The sequence below is a fragment of the Mus caroli genome, unplaced genomic scaffold (assembly GCF_978045245.1).
Source record: "Mus caroli unplaced genomic scaffold, Mus_caroli_1 scaffold_1, whole genome shotgun sequence".
In the NCBI taxonomy this organism is placed as follows: domain Eukaryota; kingdom Metazoa; phylum Chordata; class Mammalia; order Rodentia; family Muridae; genus Mus; species Mus caroli.
The window spans coordinates 179,754,849-179,767,979 of record NW_028227256.1 but is presented as its reverse complement, the minus strand read 5'-3'; the positions used below and the strand labels follow the sequence as shown (position 1 = coordinate 179,767,979).

At 40.9% G+C, this 13,131-nt stretch overlaps 1 protein-coding gene across 7 annotated transcripts in view; it reads left to right on the top strand.

Moving 5' to 3' along the window:
* Enah (ENAH actin regulator) overlaps positions 1–9,410 on the top strand; it is a 111,935-nt gene extending 102,525 nt beyond the window's left edge. For 4 of the 7 annotated variants that reach the window (XM_085843506.1, XM_085843494.1, XM_085843499.1 and 1 more), the window contains 4 exons: positions 1,048–1,110; positions 4,437–4,515; positions 6,502–6,559; positions 7,077–9,410. In XM_085843506.1, the coding sequence (XP_085699632.1) occupies positions 1,048–1,110; positions 4,437–4,515; positions 6,502–6,559; positions 7,077–7,114 (238 nt within the window). In that variant the 3' untranslated portion in view covers positions 7,115–9,410. The remainder of the gene's footprint in view (positions 1–1,047; positions 1,111–4,436; positions 4,516–6,501; positions 6,560–7,076) is intronic. The other 3 variants (XM_085843503.1, XM_085843509.1, XM_085843508.1) reach the window with 1 other exon arrangement.
* Positions 9,411–13,131: the final 3,721 nt, after the last annotated feature.

Genomic DNA, 13,131 nt, shown 5'->3' with positions numbered 1-13,131 from the left:
CTTAGTCAAATCTTCTAAGTGTGGACTGGAGAAATGGCTTAGTGGTCGTTTTGACATCTACAGGTTCTATTCCTAGCACCCGTATGGCTGCTAACAACCATCTGTAACTCCAGTTCCTGAGGGATCAAATGCTGTTTTCTGGTCTACGAAGACACTGTGTACCCATGGAGGCAAAACACCCATTTGCATATTATTTAAAAAATAAATAATCTAGATTTGGCAGTGCACAGTTTTTACTCCTAGCATTCATGAGGCAGAGGCAAGTAGATGGCCAACCTAGACTACGTAGCGAGACCCTGTTTCAAAAAATTAAATCAATCAGTCAAGAGCGTGTCTCAAAAAAAACACAGAGCATTCATCACAACCTCTGGCCTCCACATCCACGTGCACACATCCACAGACCAGGAAAGGCAGGTTGGAGGTGAGGCTCAGTTGGTAGCACCCTTACCTAATGTGCAGAAAGCCCTGAGTTAATGTCCAGCTCTGCATGGACTGGGCATGGTGTCAGGTGCCTGCAGTCCAGCACTGAGGTGCAGGGGTTGGGGTTGAGACAGGAGAAAGGTCATCCTAACCTACCCCGAGTTTGAAGCCAGCCTGGCCTGCGGGAAAGGAGGAAAGGATAGCGTCTGAGTTCTCTGTAGCAAGAACAGTGTGGTAAAAAGGCTTTAAGAGGAGTGATAGATCACCTTGGAATGTTCTGTGGATTTCAGTAAAAATGTACTGGTTTTATTCATGATGGGAGGAAATGCTCTTTCCATGCCTGTGAATAGTTGGTCTGTTGCTTTGAAATCCATCAAATTGCAGCCTCTTTGCTTGTGCTTTGATCCCTGGTAAGTAGGTCGCTGCAGCCTACAGAAGTGGCCATTGTGTCTCCATGTAAATCAGTTTGAGAATACCCTTTTAAACTTGGTAAAATAGATATCTTAAGGATAATTAACACCTTTTGTTTTTGTTTTGCTTGCTATGTAACTATAAATCAGTAGCATCGTGGGAATTATTTTTTCAAGGTCTACTGTATATCCTTTAAATGGTTTTTCCCCTTCATAGACGGGATTCTCCAAGGAGAAATCAGATTGTTTTTGACAACAGGGCCTATGATTCATTACACAGGTATCATCCCGCTGCTGTGACTTTGTGGTTTCAGACCTTTCAGTAACATGTCCAGGGGAGGGCTGAGCTTTTTCTACCTGGATTGGTAATCACCACAAGGGGGACACTTAGGAGGACTGCGGTTTCTTCTGTTTTAGCTGTAGTTTGACCCTTAAAGTAGAACCTGCTATCGTCCGATAGTTGGATTCATATTTGCTGGAATGAAGAGGAAAATCATCCTACATTGTCTAGTTGGGAGCTTTAGAGTCTCCCTTTAAGGCTGTCCTCGTCATAATTGTGTGACAAGGCTTTTTAAAAATGGAATTGAAGGTCCTGTGCTGGTTTTGCTAGGACACAGGATAGAATTTGTAGCCATAGGCAAAGCTGCTTGGAGTACAGTCATGTTTCCTTGATGTAGTGAAATGAGTGTCTTTAACAGTTTGGTATCTGACATCCTGAGCACATTGTTTCTAGATCAACTCAGACCTTGGGATGTTAAACATACAGGTATGGGAGTGGGGCTTAGCGGTCAGTCATGTCCTCAGCACAGGTATGGCTTAGGTTCAGTCATTATTAGCATTGCCCCTGACACCTCTAAAGGGCTGGTGGCCAGTATCAGTCATCTGCTTCTTTCTTAATTGGAAAAAGGAAACTTCTTAAAAGTCTGCAGATGCTTTTCAGCTATTTGCAGAATTAATTTGAAAGAATAGGAAGTTAAATATTGTGGTATCAGTATGCTCTCTTAAAGCTAAAAACAAAAAAAAAATGTGTAGCCAGGTGGTGCATGCCTTTAATCCCAGCACTCAGGAGGATCTCAGTGAGTCTGAGGCCAGCCTAGTCTACAGAATGAGTTCCAGGACAGCAAGAAACCCTGTATTGAAAAACCAAGGCAGGGGGAGGGGGGAAGAAAGGAAAAAAGAAAAAAACACATGTATTTAAACATCTAATAAACTCCGGTTTTATTCTCAGTTAAAGTGAAAACCCAGAAGGTAAAAGTAGCAGACATAAAGAGGGGCATGGTAGTATGTGCCTGTAATCTCGACCCTCAGGTTTCTACTGAAGCAGGGTTATGAAGTAAGGGTAGCCTGGACTACGTAGTGAGACCTTGTCTCAGATAAATGATTGAACACATAAACCACTGAAATATGTGTAATTTATTAGAAATATATTAGTGTATGCCAGGCACAGTGGCGTGTTCTGTAATCCTAGTGTTCTGGAGTCAGAACCAGGATCTCTGTGGTTTGAGGCCAGCCTGATCTACATAGAGAGTCTCAAGGCATCCAGGGCTACAGAGAGAGAGAGAGAGAGGGAGGAGAGAGAGAGAGAGAGAGAGAGAGAGAGAGAGAGAGAGAGAGAGAGAGAGAGAGAGAGGAGAGAGATTTTTACTGAAAACATGAATTAAATAGTATATAGAGAGGCTATCTATGTCAGTAAGTAGTTCTGTAATTGGATTCTAATCAAATTCTTATTTGCTAAAATTTCTTTTATGCCACTGGCAACCAAAATATTTGGCAGATTTATTTTGCTGACTAGTTAATTTTCCATGAATATCCAGCCTTTTTATTTGTCTCTTTGTGGTAGGCTAATTGTTCTGAACAAAAGGTTTATTAGGAAGATCTCAATCTTCTAAGTCACGTGACTGCCACGCACACCTGGTGCCAGGATAGTGTTCCTTTTTAAGAAAAGAAAAAAGAAAAACAAGTGGTGATTGCTTCTTTCCTTCAGTATGAAAAGTTCCCCCTGAGTCAGTTCTCATGCTGGTGCTGGTGCTGGTGGTGGATTGCATGGTAGCATGAATTAATTTTTTTTTAAAATTGCATGTTTGCACAATTGTTTATTAACATTTTAAATTGTTTAATAAATACAGATATGTTTATACACAATAGCATATTTCTTCATTAAGTAGCAGATTGTACCTGTTAGTTTGAATGTCAGAAATATTCGTTCTATATCTTAGGGAAGAAAATCGCTACTTGACCTCAAATGGGAAAAATAAAAGCAGATTATTAATAATTTAATTCTGGAAAGCAGAAATAATTAACAAGTATAAAACGCAGTGTGCCAACCCTCAAAAATATTTACTGCACCTGACTATACACAGTACACTGGGTCTTGAATCATAAATGACTGCAATTAAGTAGGCACCTCAACACAGAAAGGTGTGGCCTCATTGGAGGGGGGCAGTTCTTTATATAAACAGAGTTTCTGTATAAGCAGATACCTAATACGTTGAAATTGGTTATTCTTGTTTCATAATAAGCTTTTTAAGCAGTAAAATGGTTTGATACTAAAACAAATTAACTAAGTATTTCATCTTCATGAACAATGCCTTTGGGTTTGGAGTATTATATCTTATGTAAATTATAAAATACAGCTTTATAGCAAGTTACACATGTTGGGTCTTGATTCAGATACATTTCTAACATTGGTGCTCTGCAGAATTGAAACACCTGATTGAGTAATGGTTTATAGAGTGGTTACTGTTCTAAACCAGAAAACGGAGATGTGAGTGACCGAAGCTCCAGGTTTCCTCCTGAGGGTTTCCTACCATTTTCAGGATTGGAGAGGGAACCATGGTTTATTTTGGTGTTGGAACTTATCAAATATGCCTAATCCCTAACACTTATTTTACTTTGTAAAAATTTTAATAAAAGCTAAATTTTTTAAAGTAATTGACAGCTTCTGTCCTAAAATTTCCCAAATTTTTTTTTTGTTTTTATTTATTCCATTTTCTTCCTCTTCAAAGAAGAGTGCATTTATAAACTTGCAGGAAGTTAGAGTAAACTGGACACGAGTGTGCTTCTAACCCAATTGTCAGCTTCCAGCTTTTTGTCTAAATACTGAAAAATGGAAGCAAACAGGCTAGAAACTGGCCTTAGGAAATTATTTCTTCTTACAAACTGGTCTTTGTTAAATACTTAAGACAGTAGAGCTTTCCCTTTGTTGACTTGCCTGATATTTAATGCCTCATAGAGTATTTCAAAAGCACCCGACCTGGCCGTGTTGTATGGGCCGTGAGGGTCTCGACTGGTCGCTCTGTTGTGTCCTTGGCCAGCATGCCGCGTGTTCTCTGGTACCAGGGAGTGCTGTCTTCTACTTCTCCATAAAGGAGTTTCACTGTATTGTCTCCTTTTTCTTTTAATATAGATGATTAAATTGATACAGTAAAAAACATTTTCTGCTGCCTGTTCTAATCAGTCCTGAAATTTTGACAATTAACTTTTTAGCAAAATGTGTTTAAGAAATGAATTTAAATCTGGCTTTGGGATGGCAAATTTATAGTTACTTACAAACTCATTATATATTGTAAATATAATTTATCTGTCCTGGGAATTTCTTTTGTCCAGACCCAAATCCACACCTTCATCACAGCCGAGTGCCAATGGAGTCCAGACAGAAGGACTTGACTATGACAGGCTGAAGCAGGTGGGTTCTCAGTGTAGCTTTCTGTAAATAAACCTGATTGTTATGCGGGCATGGGAAACTTTACCCTTTAATCCCACACTGGTCCTGGAGTGGTCTGAAAGTTTACACAGGCACAGATAACTTTAGACTAATTAGGCTGTGGCCACAGTCACCCCATACTGTACAGCTCAGGTCCTTAAATTCCAGCAGCAGGGCAAAGAATAGCTTAAATGTAAGGACAGGGCTGGCAGTTCTACCTTCTAGAAAGCGTGGGCTTCTACCTTTCGGTGGCATGTTGGCAACAATACACCCGACAAATCTGAACAAAAGTGATTCTGGCAAGGATGTAAGGAAACACGGGCACCCTCACACACATATGATTTCTAAGAAGCAGTTTGCAAAGCAAAGCTTTAACTTCTGACCAGCGATTGTATTTGAAGTGATTTATAAAAATAGATTGGAGCAAAAGTAAAGGAATTTTAACAGATTGGTAGTCATTGGTCTCACTCGGACATGAAAAGCTTTTTCTATAATGAATTTTAAAAGAGAATATAAATTCTTCCTGAAGTGAACAGCATAGCATTCACATAACCTAAAGAGTGGATCTTGGGCTGGTGAGATGGCTCAGTGGGTAAGAGCACCCGACTGCTCTTCCGAAGGTCCAGAGTTCAAATCCCAGCAACCACATGGTGGCTCACAACCATCCGCAACGAGATCTGGCGCCCTCTTCTGGAGTGTCTGAAGACAGCTACAGTGTACTTACATATAATAAATAAATCTTAAAAAAAAAAAAAAAGAGTGGATCTTCCACAGGTAGCTCTTGTTTCTTCACCAGTCACTGTCCTTTTAAGTCACAATTGAATCAACACACACACACACACACACAAGGATGGTCTCATAAAAAATGAACAGGTGAGGCTGGAGAGATGGCTGCTCAGTAGTGAAGAGCACCCGCTGCTAAGGCAGAGGGCCCACTTCCCAACACCCAGATCGTCTCACAGCCATCCAGTTTCAGAGGATCTGACGCCCTCTTTTGGTTTGTTCAGTCACCAGGCACGCATGTGATGCACATACGTTAAATATATGCTCAATGATCTGACATTTTAATGAATTGTTTCATTTAGTGAATTATTTCTGCTCTCAGAGGCCAGAACGGGAGGTCAGATCCCCTGGAGCTAAGTTCAAAGGATTGCGGGTAGCTATTTGGAACCAAACCTGGGTCCTCTATAAGAACCAGCCTCCACACTAGTTTTAAATGTTAAGTCTGAAATCTGGTGCATGGTTAACCCTCACAGTCCATCTCATTTCAGACTAACTTCATTGTAAGAGCTCAGCAGCTGTGTGTGGCAGGTGCCTGCCTGCTCTGTTAGGTACTTGAAGTAGGACTTGGTACCTGTGGTGCTAAGAAATTGCCATACTTCAAATGAGGTGACAAATTTGCCAAGAGCTAATTGTCCAGTGACCTCTTCCTTGAAACTTTTGTATGTATCACATCTCAGGAAGCTGCCAGAGGGTCGGCCATCACAGCCACCTGAGTTATACTTCTCTGAGTGACAGGACTGACTGTTGATGTTCTAGTCTTTCTATCTGATATCTTACTGGGCCAGAGTAAGCAAAGATGAGTCAGGAGGAAATAATGTAAACAGAATTTACCCAGGCCAATTTTGTCCTAAGAGGTAGAATTGGAACTGCGTAATCAAGTGTCAGGGTAGCTGAGCATAAGGACTGAGCTTGCTGGGAGCCCAGCAAGCCGGGCATGTTGGTGCATGGTGTCCTTGGCTTGCTGGCCAGCTAGCCTGGTCTACTCGATGACTTCCACCAGGAAGAGATTGCCTTACCAAAGGGGGTTGGGGCCCTGTGCTTGTAAAATAATACCCAAGACTCCTGGGTACGTACACATACAAGAACTGAATGTTATGATACTTATCTGAACAAGAAACCTCTTAGACATCCCTTCATTTTTATTTGTTTTGTTTTGTTTCCTGGTGTTTTCTCTTGGTACCTCAGGACATTTTAGATGAGATGAGAAAAGAGCTAGCAAAGCTGAAGGAGGAGCTTATTGATGGTAAGTACCTGGTGCACGTCCCTGTAGACTTCACACTCGCACCTGAGGGGGAGAGGGGGGGAAGGGAGCTTAGGGGGGTTGCCTTTGCTCAGGTTGTTGCCTGCCACAGGGGTAGGGTGGAGCGGCTAGCCTTTGCTTAGGTTGTTGGAAAGCTGCTGGGTTTTTTTTTTGTTTGTTTGTTTTTGTTTTTTATCATTGAAGTTATTTGTAAAAATGAAAATAAACAGATTTCTAAGTGTCAAGTGTAGAATTTGGTGTAATACCAATCAGGCAGATTTTTCTCTCCACTCGTCCTTTCCCACTGCACTGCCCTTGTTTTGGAGCCCACAGAACCAGTGTTCTTGTCTTAAATCTACAAGGGATGGGGTAAGTGGACATAGTCGTGTGTGATTAGTATCTGTGCAGTGAGGATGTAGCTCCTGTATCTTTGTATGGAACAGTTAGAACAAAACCTTGAAGGTTCCTCTGTATCTCCTCTGGTGGATTGACTTTGGAAACCGTTTCTTCCCTGCTGTAGCAATCAGGCAGGAGCTGAGCAAGTCGAACACTGCATAAAGAAGCAAACTGTGGAGGGGCAGGACTTGAATCTGGAGAAAACAAAAGTTCCTACACACAACTCTTACCCCAGACTTTTAAGCTGTGAGAAGAAAATGGATACACGGTCGGGAGGGAAACCGCCAACCTCTGAAAGCCTTCAGACAGCGACTGGCGATCAGCTGTCCCCTCAGTGTGCTGCTTTATTCTGACCTTTACCACAGGATGGAGAATGATATTGGAGTTCCCTTAGCAGTACTAAACCCATCAGGCAAGATCACCGTGCATTGAAATATTTTCATGTCTAGATGAGTCTGCACGTTTTCCATAATCCATTGCTAAAATAAAGACGAGAAAGGCTTAAGAGATTTTTTCCAGAGGGCACTGATGAAGAATTTGATTTAGTAAGCTCTGCTGTTGCGTTGTAAATGTTTCTCTCAGGTTTGCCTTCCTATCATATTTGATATTCCGTGAAAGCTAAGATCATAAAGGATGGAACAGACGGGGTTGTATGTGCTTTCAAAGGGTGGCGTTTAATACGAAAGGTCCCAAAATGTTCAGTCCCACTCGAGGAATTTTAGAATGATAGGAAGTCTCTCGGGTTAGCCTTCATGCAATTTTGTAGTTTAAAACATAAAGTCCGTCCAGAAATTAAAGATTTAGATGCCTTCCTAAATTGTTACAATGCTTTACCAAATCTATGACTTCTACATAACCAACAGTGGTCAAATGGAAAACATTCTATTATAGATTTACTGTAGGTTTTCAACCTTTTTTAGACATATGCATGTGGACATTTTTATAATGTAATTACAATCACCACAAAGTTAGCTTTTTTAATTACAGACAATAATGCATGTCACACTAATATGTAGTGGCCTTTTCAGGGCCTAGTCCCAGGGAAAATATTTTGTAGAATATAGGGAAGTGGGAGGAAGGGAAGGAATAATTTTTTATTTAAAGTTAATTTCTGCACTATCTTTTTTTTCTCAATTATCTGCATGAATTATAATGAAAAATATTTTGTGACTTTAATCAGTAAACATGTTAACAAAACCAAGTACTTAATCTTTTACATCATGTCTTCAGCTACTTGTATTTTAACCAGCAATTTCAACGGTCTGAAACATGATTTTGAGCGTAACATGTGAGTCCGTCTCACTATGGAACTCAGAAGTTTGATCACTGAATTTGGCAGTTATTTTCACTCGGCCCCCACAGTGCTGCAGTGCTTGGGTTCACGCTCCTGACTCTGCGGCTGCTCCTTGACCTTTGCTGTGCTAAAATACAAGAAATATCAATAATGGCAGCAACCAGGGTCACATAAGTCACTAGGTAAGGGAGACCAATGAGGAGTTCTGCAGCTTTCTTTTAATAGAACTAAAGTGAGGCTTAAGTGGTAGGGAATGTCTGCTGTTATACCCTGAGTGTGTGTGTGTGTGTGTGTGTGTGTGTGTGTGCGCGCGCGCGCACGCGCGCGCGCGCGCACAGGTGAGAGAGAGAAAGAAAGTGATCGAGCTCGAGAGTGTGTGATAGATATGTTCCACCCCTTTATAATTGGCAAGATTAAAATAAGGGAGAAAATTCTATATGTTGTAATGTTAGCTTTTTGGAAAATCTAGGAAATCAAAAATTCTCCAGGCTGTCCATCATGATCTATGCTTGAGTTATTAATGTGCCATATTTGCTTTGGAATCTTTGGCTATCAAAACTTTTACTAAAAAATAGTAGATACAATCCACTTTCATTTGCTTTCTAGATTTCCTGTCTCGGCTGTAAAGCAGAGCCTGATGAGAGTAGTTTTCTAAATGCTGCGGTTTGCAGCTAACCCCACTGCAGAGCCGTTGGAATGAGGGGTTTTTGTTAAGAGTGTTTGTTTCTGTAGAAACTTCATCTTTAGATTAAAGTGTGAGGGATGAGCGATCATAAGTCAACTCTGGCTTTCTCTACCCATCAGTCGTTGTCTCGCAGGAATAGTAAAGGCATTAAGGATGCGGCAAGCATGTACGCTGTTCTAAAAGAAGTATGCATCTCATTTACTGTTGAACGTTTGATTACGCAACTACTTTGATTGTGTACCTGTGTACATCCCTTACAGATCTGATCAAAAATCGCTTTTCATTTTGTTGCTAAAGTTAAATAGTCTGTAGTACTTAGAGTACTGGGTCTAGATGGTCCAAAGTGAGACAAAAATGCTGAAGTCAAATGCTAAGTCCTAAACAAAGCTGGTTTATGCACTAAACGTTTTGTGCCTTGGTCTAATATTTTAACACAATGTCTGTAAAATGACGAAAAAAAAGAAAAAAAAAAAAAAGAACGGACATTGGCTCATGCTGCATCTGTATCCTCCATGATAGTGCGTTCTCCCACATGACTAAATGTGCTCCTCCCTGGAAGCTTCGCTGTCACCCAGGACAGTCGTGCCATCGCTAGAGATTTCAGTGACTACAATCGGAAGCTAAAGCTTGAGTTGTTTTCCCAAAACTGTTCCTTGGAACCATATTGTGATGATGGGTCCTTGCTTCTGTGTGTTGACCGTCTTCAGCTGAGTCCAGTTTAGGGATCGTCTGTGATGACAGGAAGGCTCTGCTCTCCTCAACACTGTGATCTGACCTGCGACAACTCTACAATACACTCTGAATGGCTAGCACGTCCATAGCAAACAAACTGAATGTACAAACCTTAGCGTGGTGCTGGAGTCTCTTCAGAATAGTAACCATGATCTCAGAGTCTGTTCAATACGCGCCCCTCAGAACTGAAGACGAACCACTGGTGAATGTCTGGTCCTCACGCCGCAGGCGCGTTTCCTGTTTAGGTTTTCAGTTCTCTGCTGTCACCACCATAACTGTTCCAGTTAACTCTCCTACACACTAACTCTTCATTTGTGCGGTTGAAATAAAATTGCAGTATGTGCATGTTTCCTGTTTGTGACACTTAGATGGTCTCCTGCAATGATGTGTTAATTCCAAACCAAGTGATACTAGGTGTGAAAGCAGCACCTTAGAAAGCCCAGGGCTTTCACTGTTTACAGTTTAAACATCATGTCACTGTTCTTTAAAGATTTCATCCAAGCCTGGCGTAGTGGAAAACACGAAGGGAATATGTAATGATCTTTCTACCTTTTGTTTTGCAGTAAGTGCTGTGTGCCTCTTCTGTCTGACATTCTCCCAGCACAGCTTGTAGTCAACGTGGTGAAAAGTGTTTTACTCCATTTTTTTGTCCTATAACACAGTCATATATATATTTCACTTTATTTACACGGTTCTCTTTTTTTTTTTAATTTATCTAATTTGCATATTAAAGTATATTGCCAAGTAATTAACTTTAAATGTAGCAGTCTACCCTCTACAGTGATCTCTTTATGTTGGATATATATATGCCTCAGCACCTTTATCTATTACAAAGTCCCATTTTCCAAACTGTGATTTCCTCATTAGAAGTACAACTCTGTGTGTGTGTGTGTGTGTGTGTGTGTGTGTGTGTGTGTGTGTGTGTATCTTTCCCCCTTTATCAGACCCCAGCATCTATCTCAAGCTCCCCCATCCTCTGTGTACTTCCTGTTCCTGGCATTAATTTGCATTTGCAGCCACTTTGTGTTGCTCACTGTTGTGAAGACGCCAGCTGATTCTTCTTTTTGTTCCAACTTATACTCCTGCTTTATCTACAAATTAAAGTCACTTAAATTCAAAAATGAATTAAGCAGCAAGTCCTAAGCTTTTCCATTTGCTTAGATAAAATTACCATCTCTTAACTTTTGCCCATTTTTGCTGTGAGGCTGTGAAGAGTTCATGTTTGTATGATTCAGGGCTTGCCAGGCTGGGCTGCTGGAACTGTTTGATTTCTTGTCACCATGAGAATTACTTAAGCCCTTTACCATGGTCTCTAATCCTATGGGCGTATCTGTAATCCAGCATCCTGGAGACAGAAACAGGAGGATTGTGGATCTGAGGTCGGGGAGGGATGCATAGAGAAACTGTGTCTAAAACAAATCAGTAAAATCCTATGGGTCGTAAGCATAAAAACTTGGAGCATAAAGGAACTCGAGATGAACATAAAAGCAGAGTGTAGGGGGTGCCTGTCCCTCTCTCACGCTAGAAAACCCACTTCCAAAGGCAGGACAGTTTTCACTTCCAGACTCAACCTGTTCCTGGTGACGGCATTTTTGTTCTTAATAGAATTGGTATCTGATCATCTCCCCAGAGCTCTGAGATAGAAAACGATCCTAAGAATTTACTGGAGTTGATGCCTGTGACTCTTTGGTGAGAGGCATTTACTGTTTTATAAGTTCAGTTCCTTTTTTTTTTTTTTTTTTTCAAATCAAAACTTGTTGTATTTTAAAGAATCTGACTAAACAGTTATTCTGGTCAGTACTTTATGTGAAGATCCTGGAGAACATGTACGTACAGGAATCGCTTTTACTTAAGCATGCACCTGTTTGAGAAACTAAAATCATCAATCTCTCAAGAGAAGCCATTTATTTATGCCAAATATTCTTGGGGTTGAGGGCGGGGATATGATATAGTCTTTCTATTCCCAACATCAAAATAGGCTGTGGACTAAATCTTGTTCCCTTATGTTTACCTTGGTGGCTTTCTGAAGTACCAAGATTCTTTCTAAAGCCTCTTTGTGGGTGAATGTGTGTGAGCAGGTAGAAACCAGTGTTCACCCTTGGCACCCACCTGCTTTGAGACGGGGCACAAATTCAGCTAGACCTGCTGGCCAGTGAGCCTCGGGAGATCCTGTCTGCTGCCTGCTGCTGGGTTGCCTAGCTTGGACCACCACACCCAGCTGCTCTGTTTGACATGGATTCTGGGATCTAACTGATGGCCTTGTGCTTGCAAGGGAGCCGGGCACTCTTCCAATTCAGCTAGCTTTCTAGCCCTGCCCCTTTTTTTCTTTATATCTTAATGTTGGAACAATGAAAGATTCAAAATTTAAACATTAAGGTTGATTAGTTGATTAGAAAAGAAAGTAAAATGGTACAGTAGATTTACCATTTACAGACAGGGGCCTTCTATCAGTAAAATATTAATAAATACCTCACATAATGGAAGGTGGGGCTTTAGGGTAAATCTGAAAATTGTTGAAGTATGAGCTATGTTAATTTGTAAAGCAACAGTCACTGAAAGGGTAGAAAGTGACTTGGTTACTGTGACTTGATGTTAAAAAGAATTTTCTACAATCATTGGTTCTATTTGTTGAAATTGTAAAGATAGGGATTGTGTGAGGAGGAGAGTGTTTGGGAAACTGCTTTTCCCTTCGGTTATAGATGCTGTTGTAGAAACTCCCTGAGCACCTGTTAGGTTTCCAGTGCTTGCTCATTAACAGAGAATAAGTGAAAACTGAAGCTTTGGTTAAGTGTGTGAACCAGAGATCAGTCACCACACCCTAGTTTGAAGCTTACTGGGTATTCCAATAAAGAGCTTCTAGAAGTTTCTGGTGTGGAACTCCAGGATTCCTGGATAAAGGAGGCCCAGATAAGGGCGGAGAGAGAGCGAGTACTTGACCCTCTGGAGTTAGGAAGCTCAAGAGCACTGCTGAACTCATCACTAAATCCAGCCTTTTCTAAACAAAAACTAAACTGAGAGTTAAGAGAACTTTACATTCTAATAAAAGTTAGAAATGTCCATGCTCTTCATTGAAGAGCTATTTGTAAGTGACAGTCTCCATTTATTCTGTAAATAGGGGACTCAGTTGTCCCCTTCTGAGTCCAGAAAGATGTCCTTAGTAGTAGAAATTTCAAAAGAAAATTACATGTCTAATACAGGCAGTGAGCGATGTTGCCTATAAATATGGTGTTAGCAAGTGCTGGGTGTCGCAAAGGAAATAAAACCCCAGAGAAGGAAGTGTGCATCGAGTCTGGCTCTGGGATTCATCGCTGTTGTGGTGGGATTACATAGTGTGTATGAGGTCCCTAGCATTGAAAAAATCAAAATGCAGCTTTAATCATGAAATGTTTGAAATTCAATATTCTCTATAGTCAATTCTGTCTACCCAGCCTTCCTATAAAGTTTTGGTTTGATTTTGTTTTGTTGTTT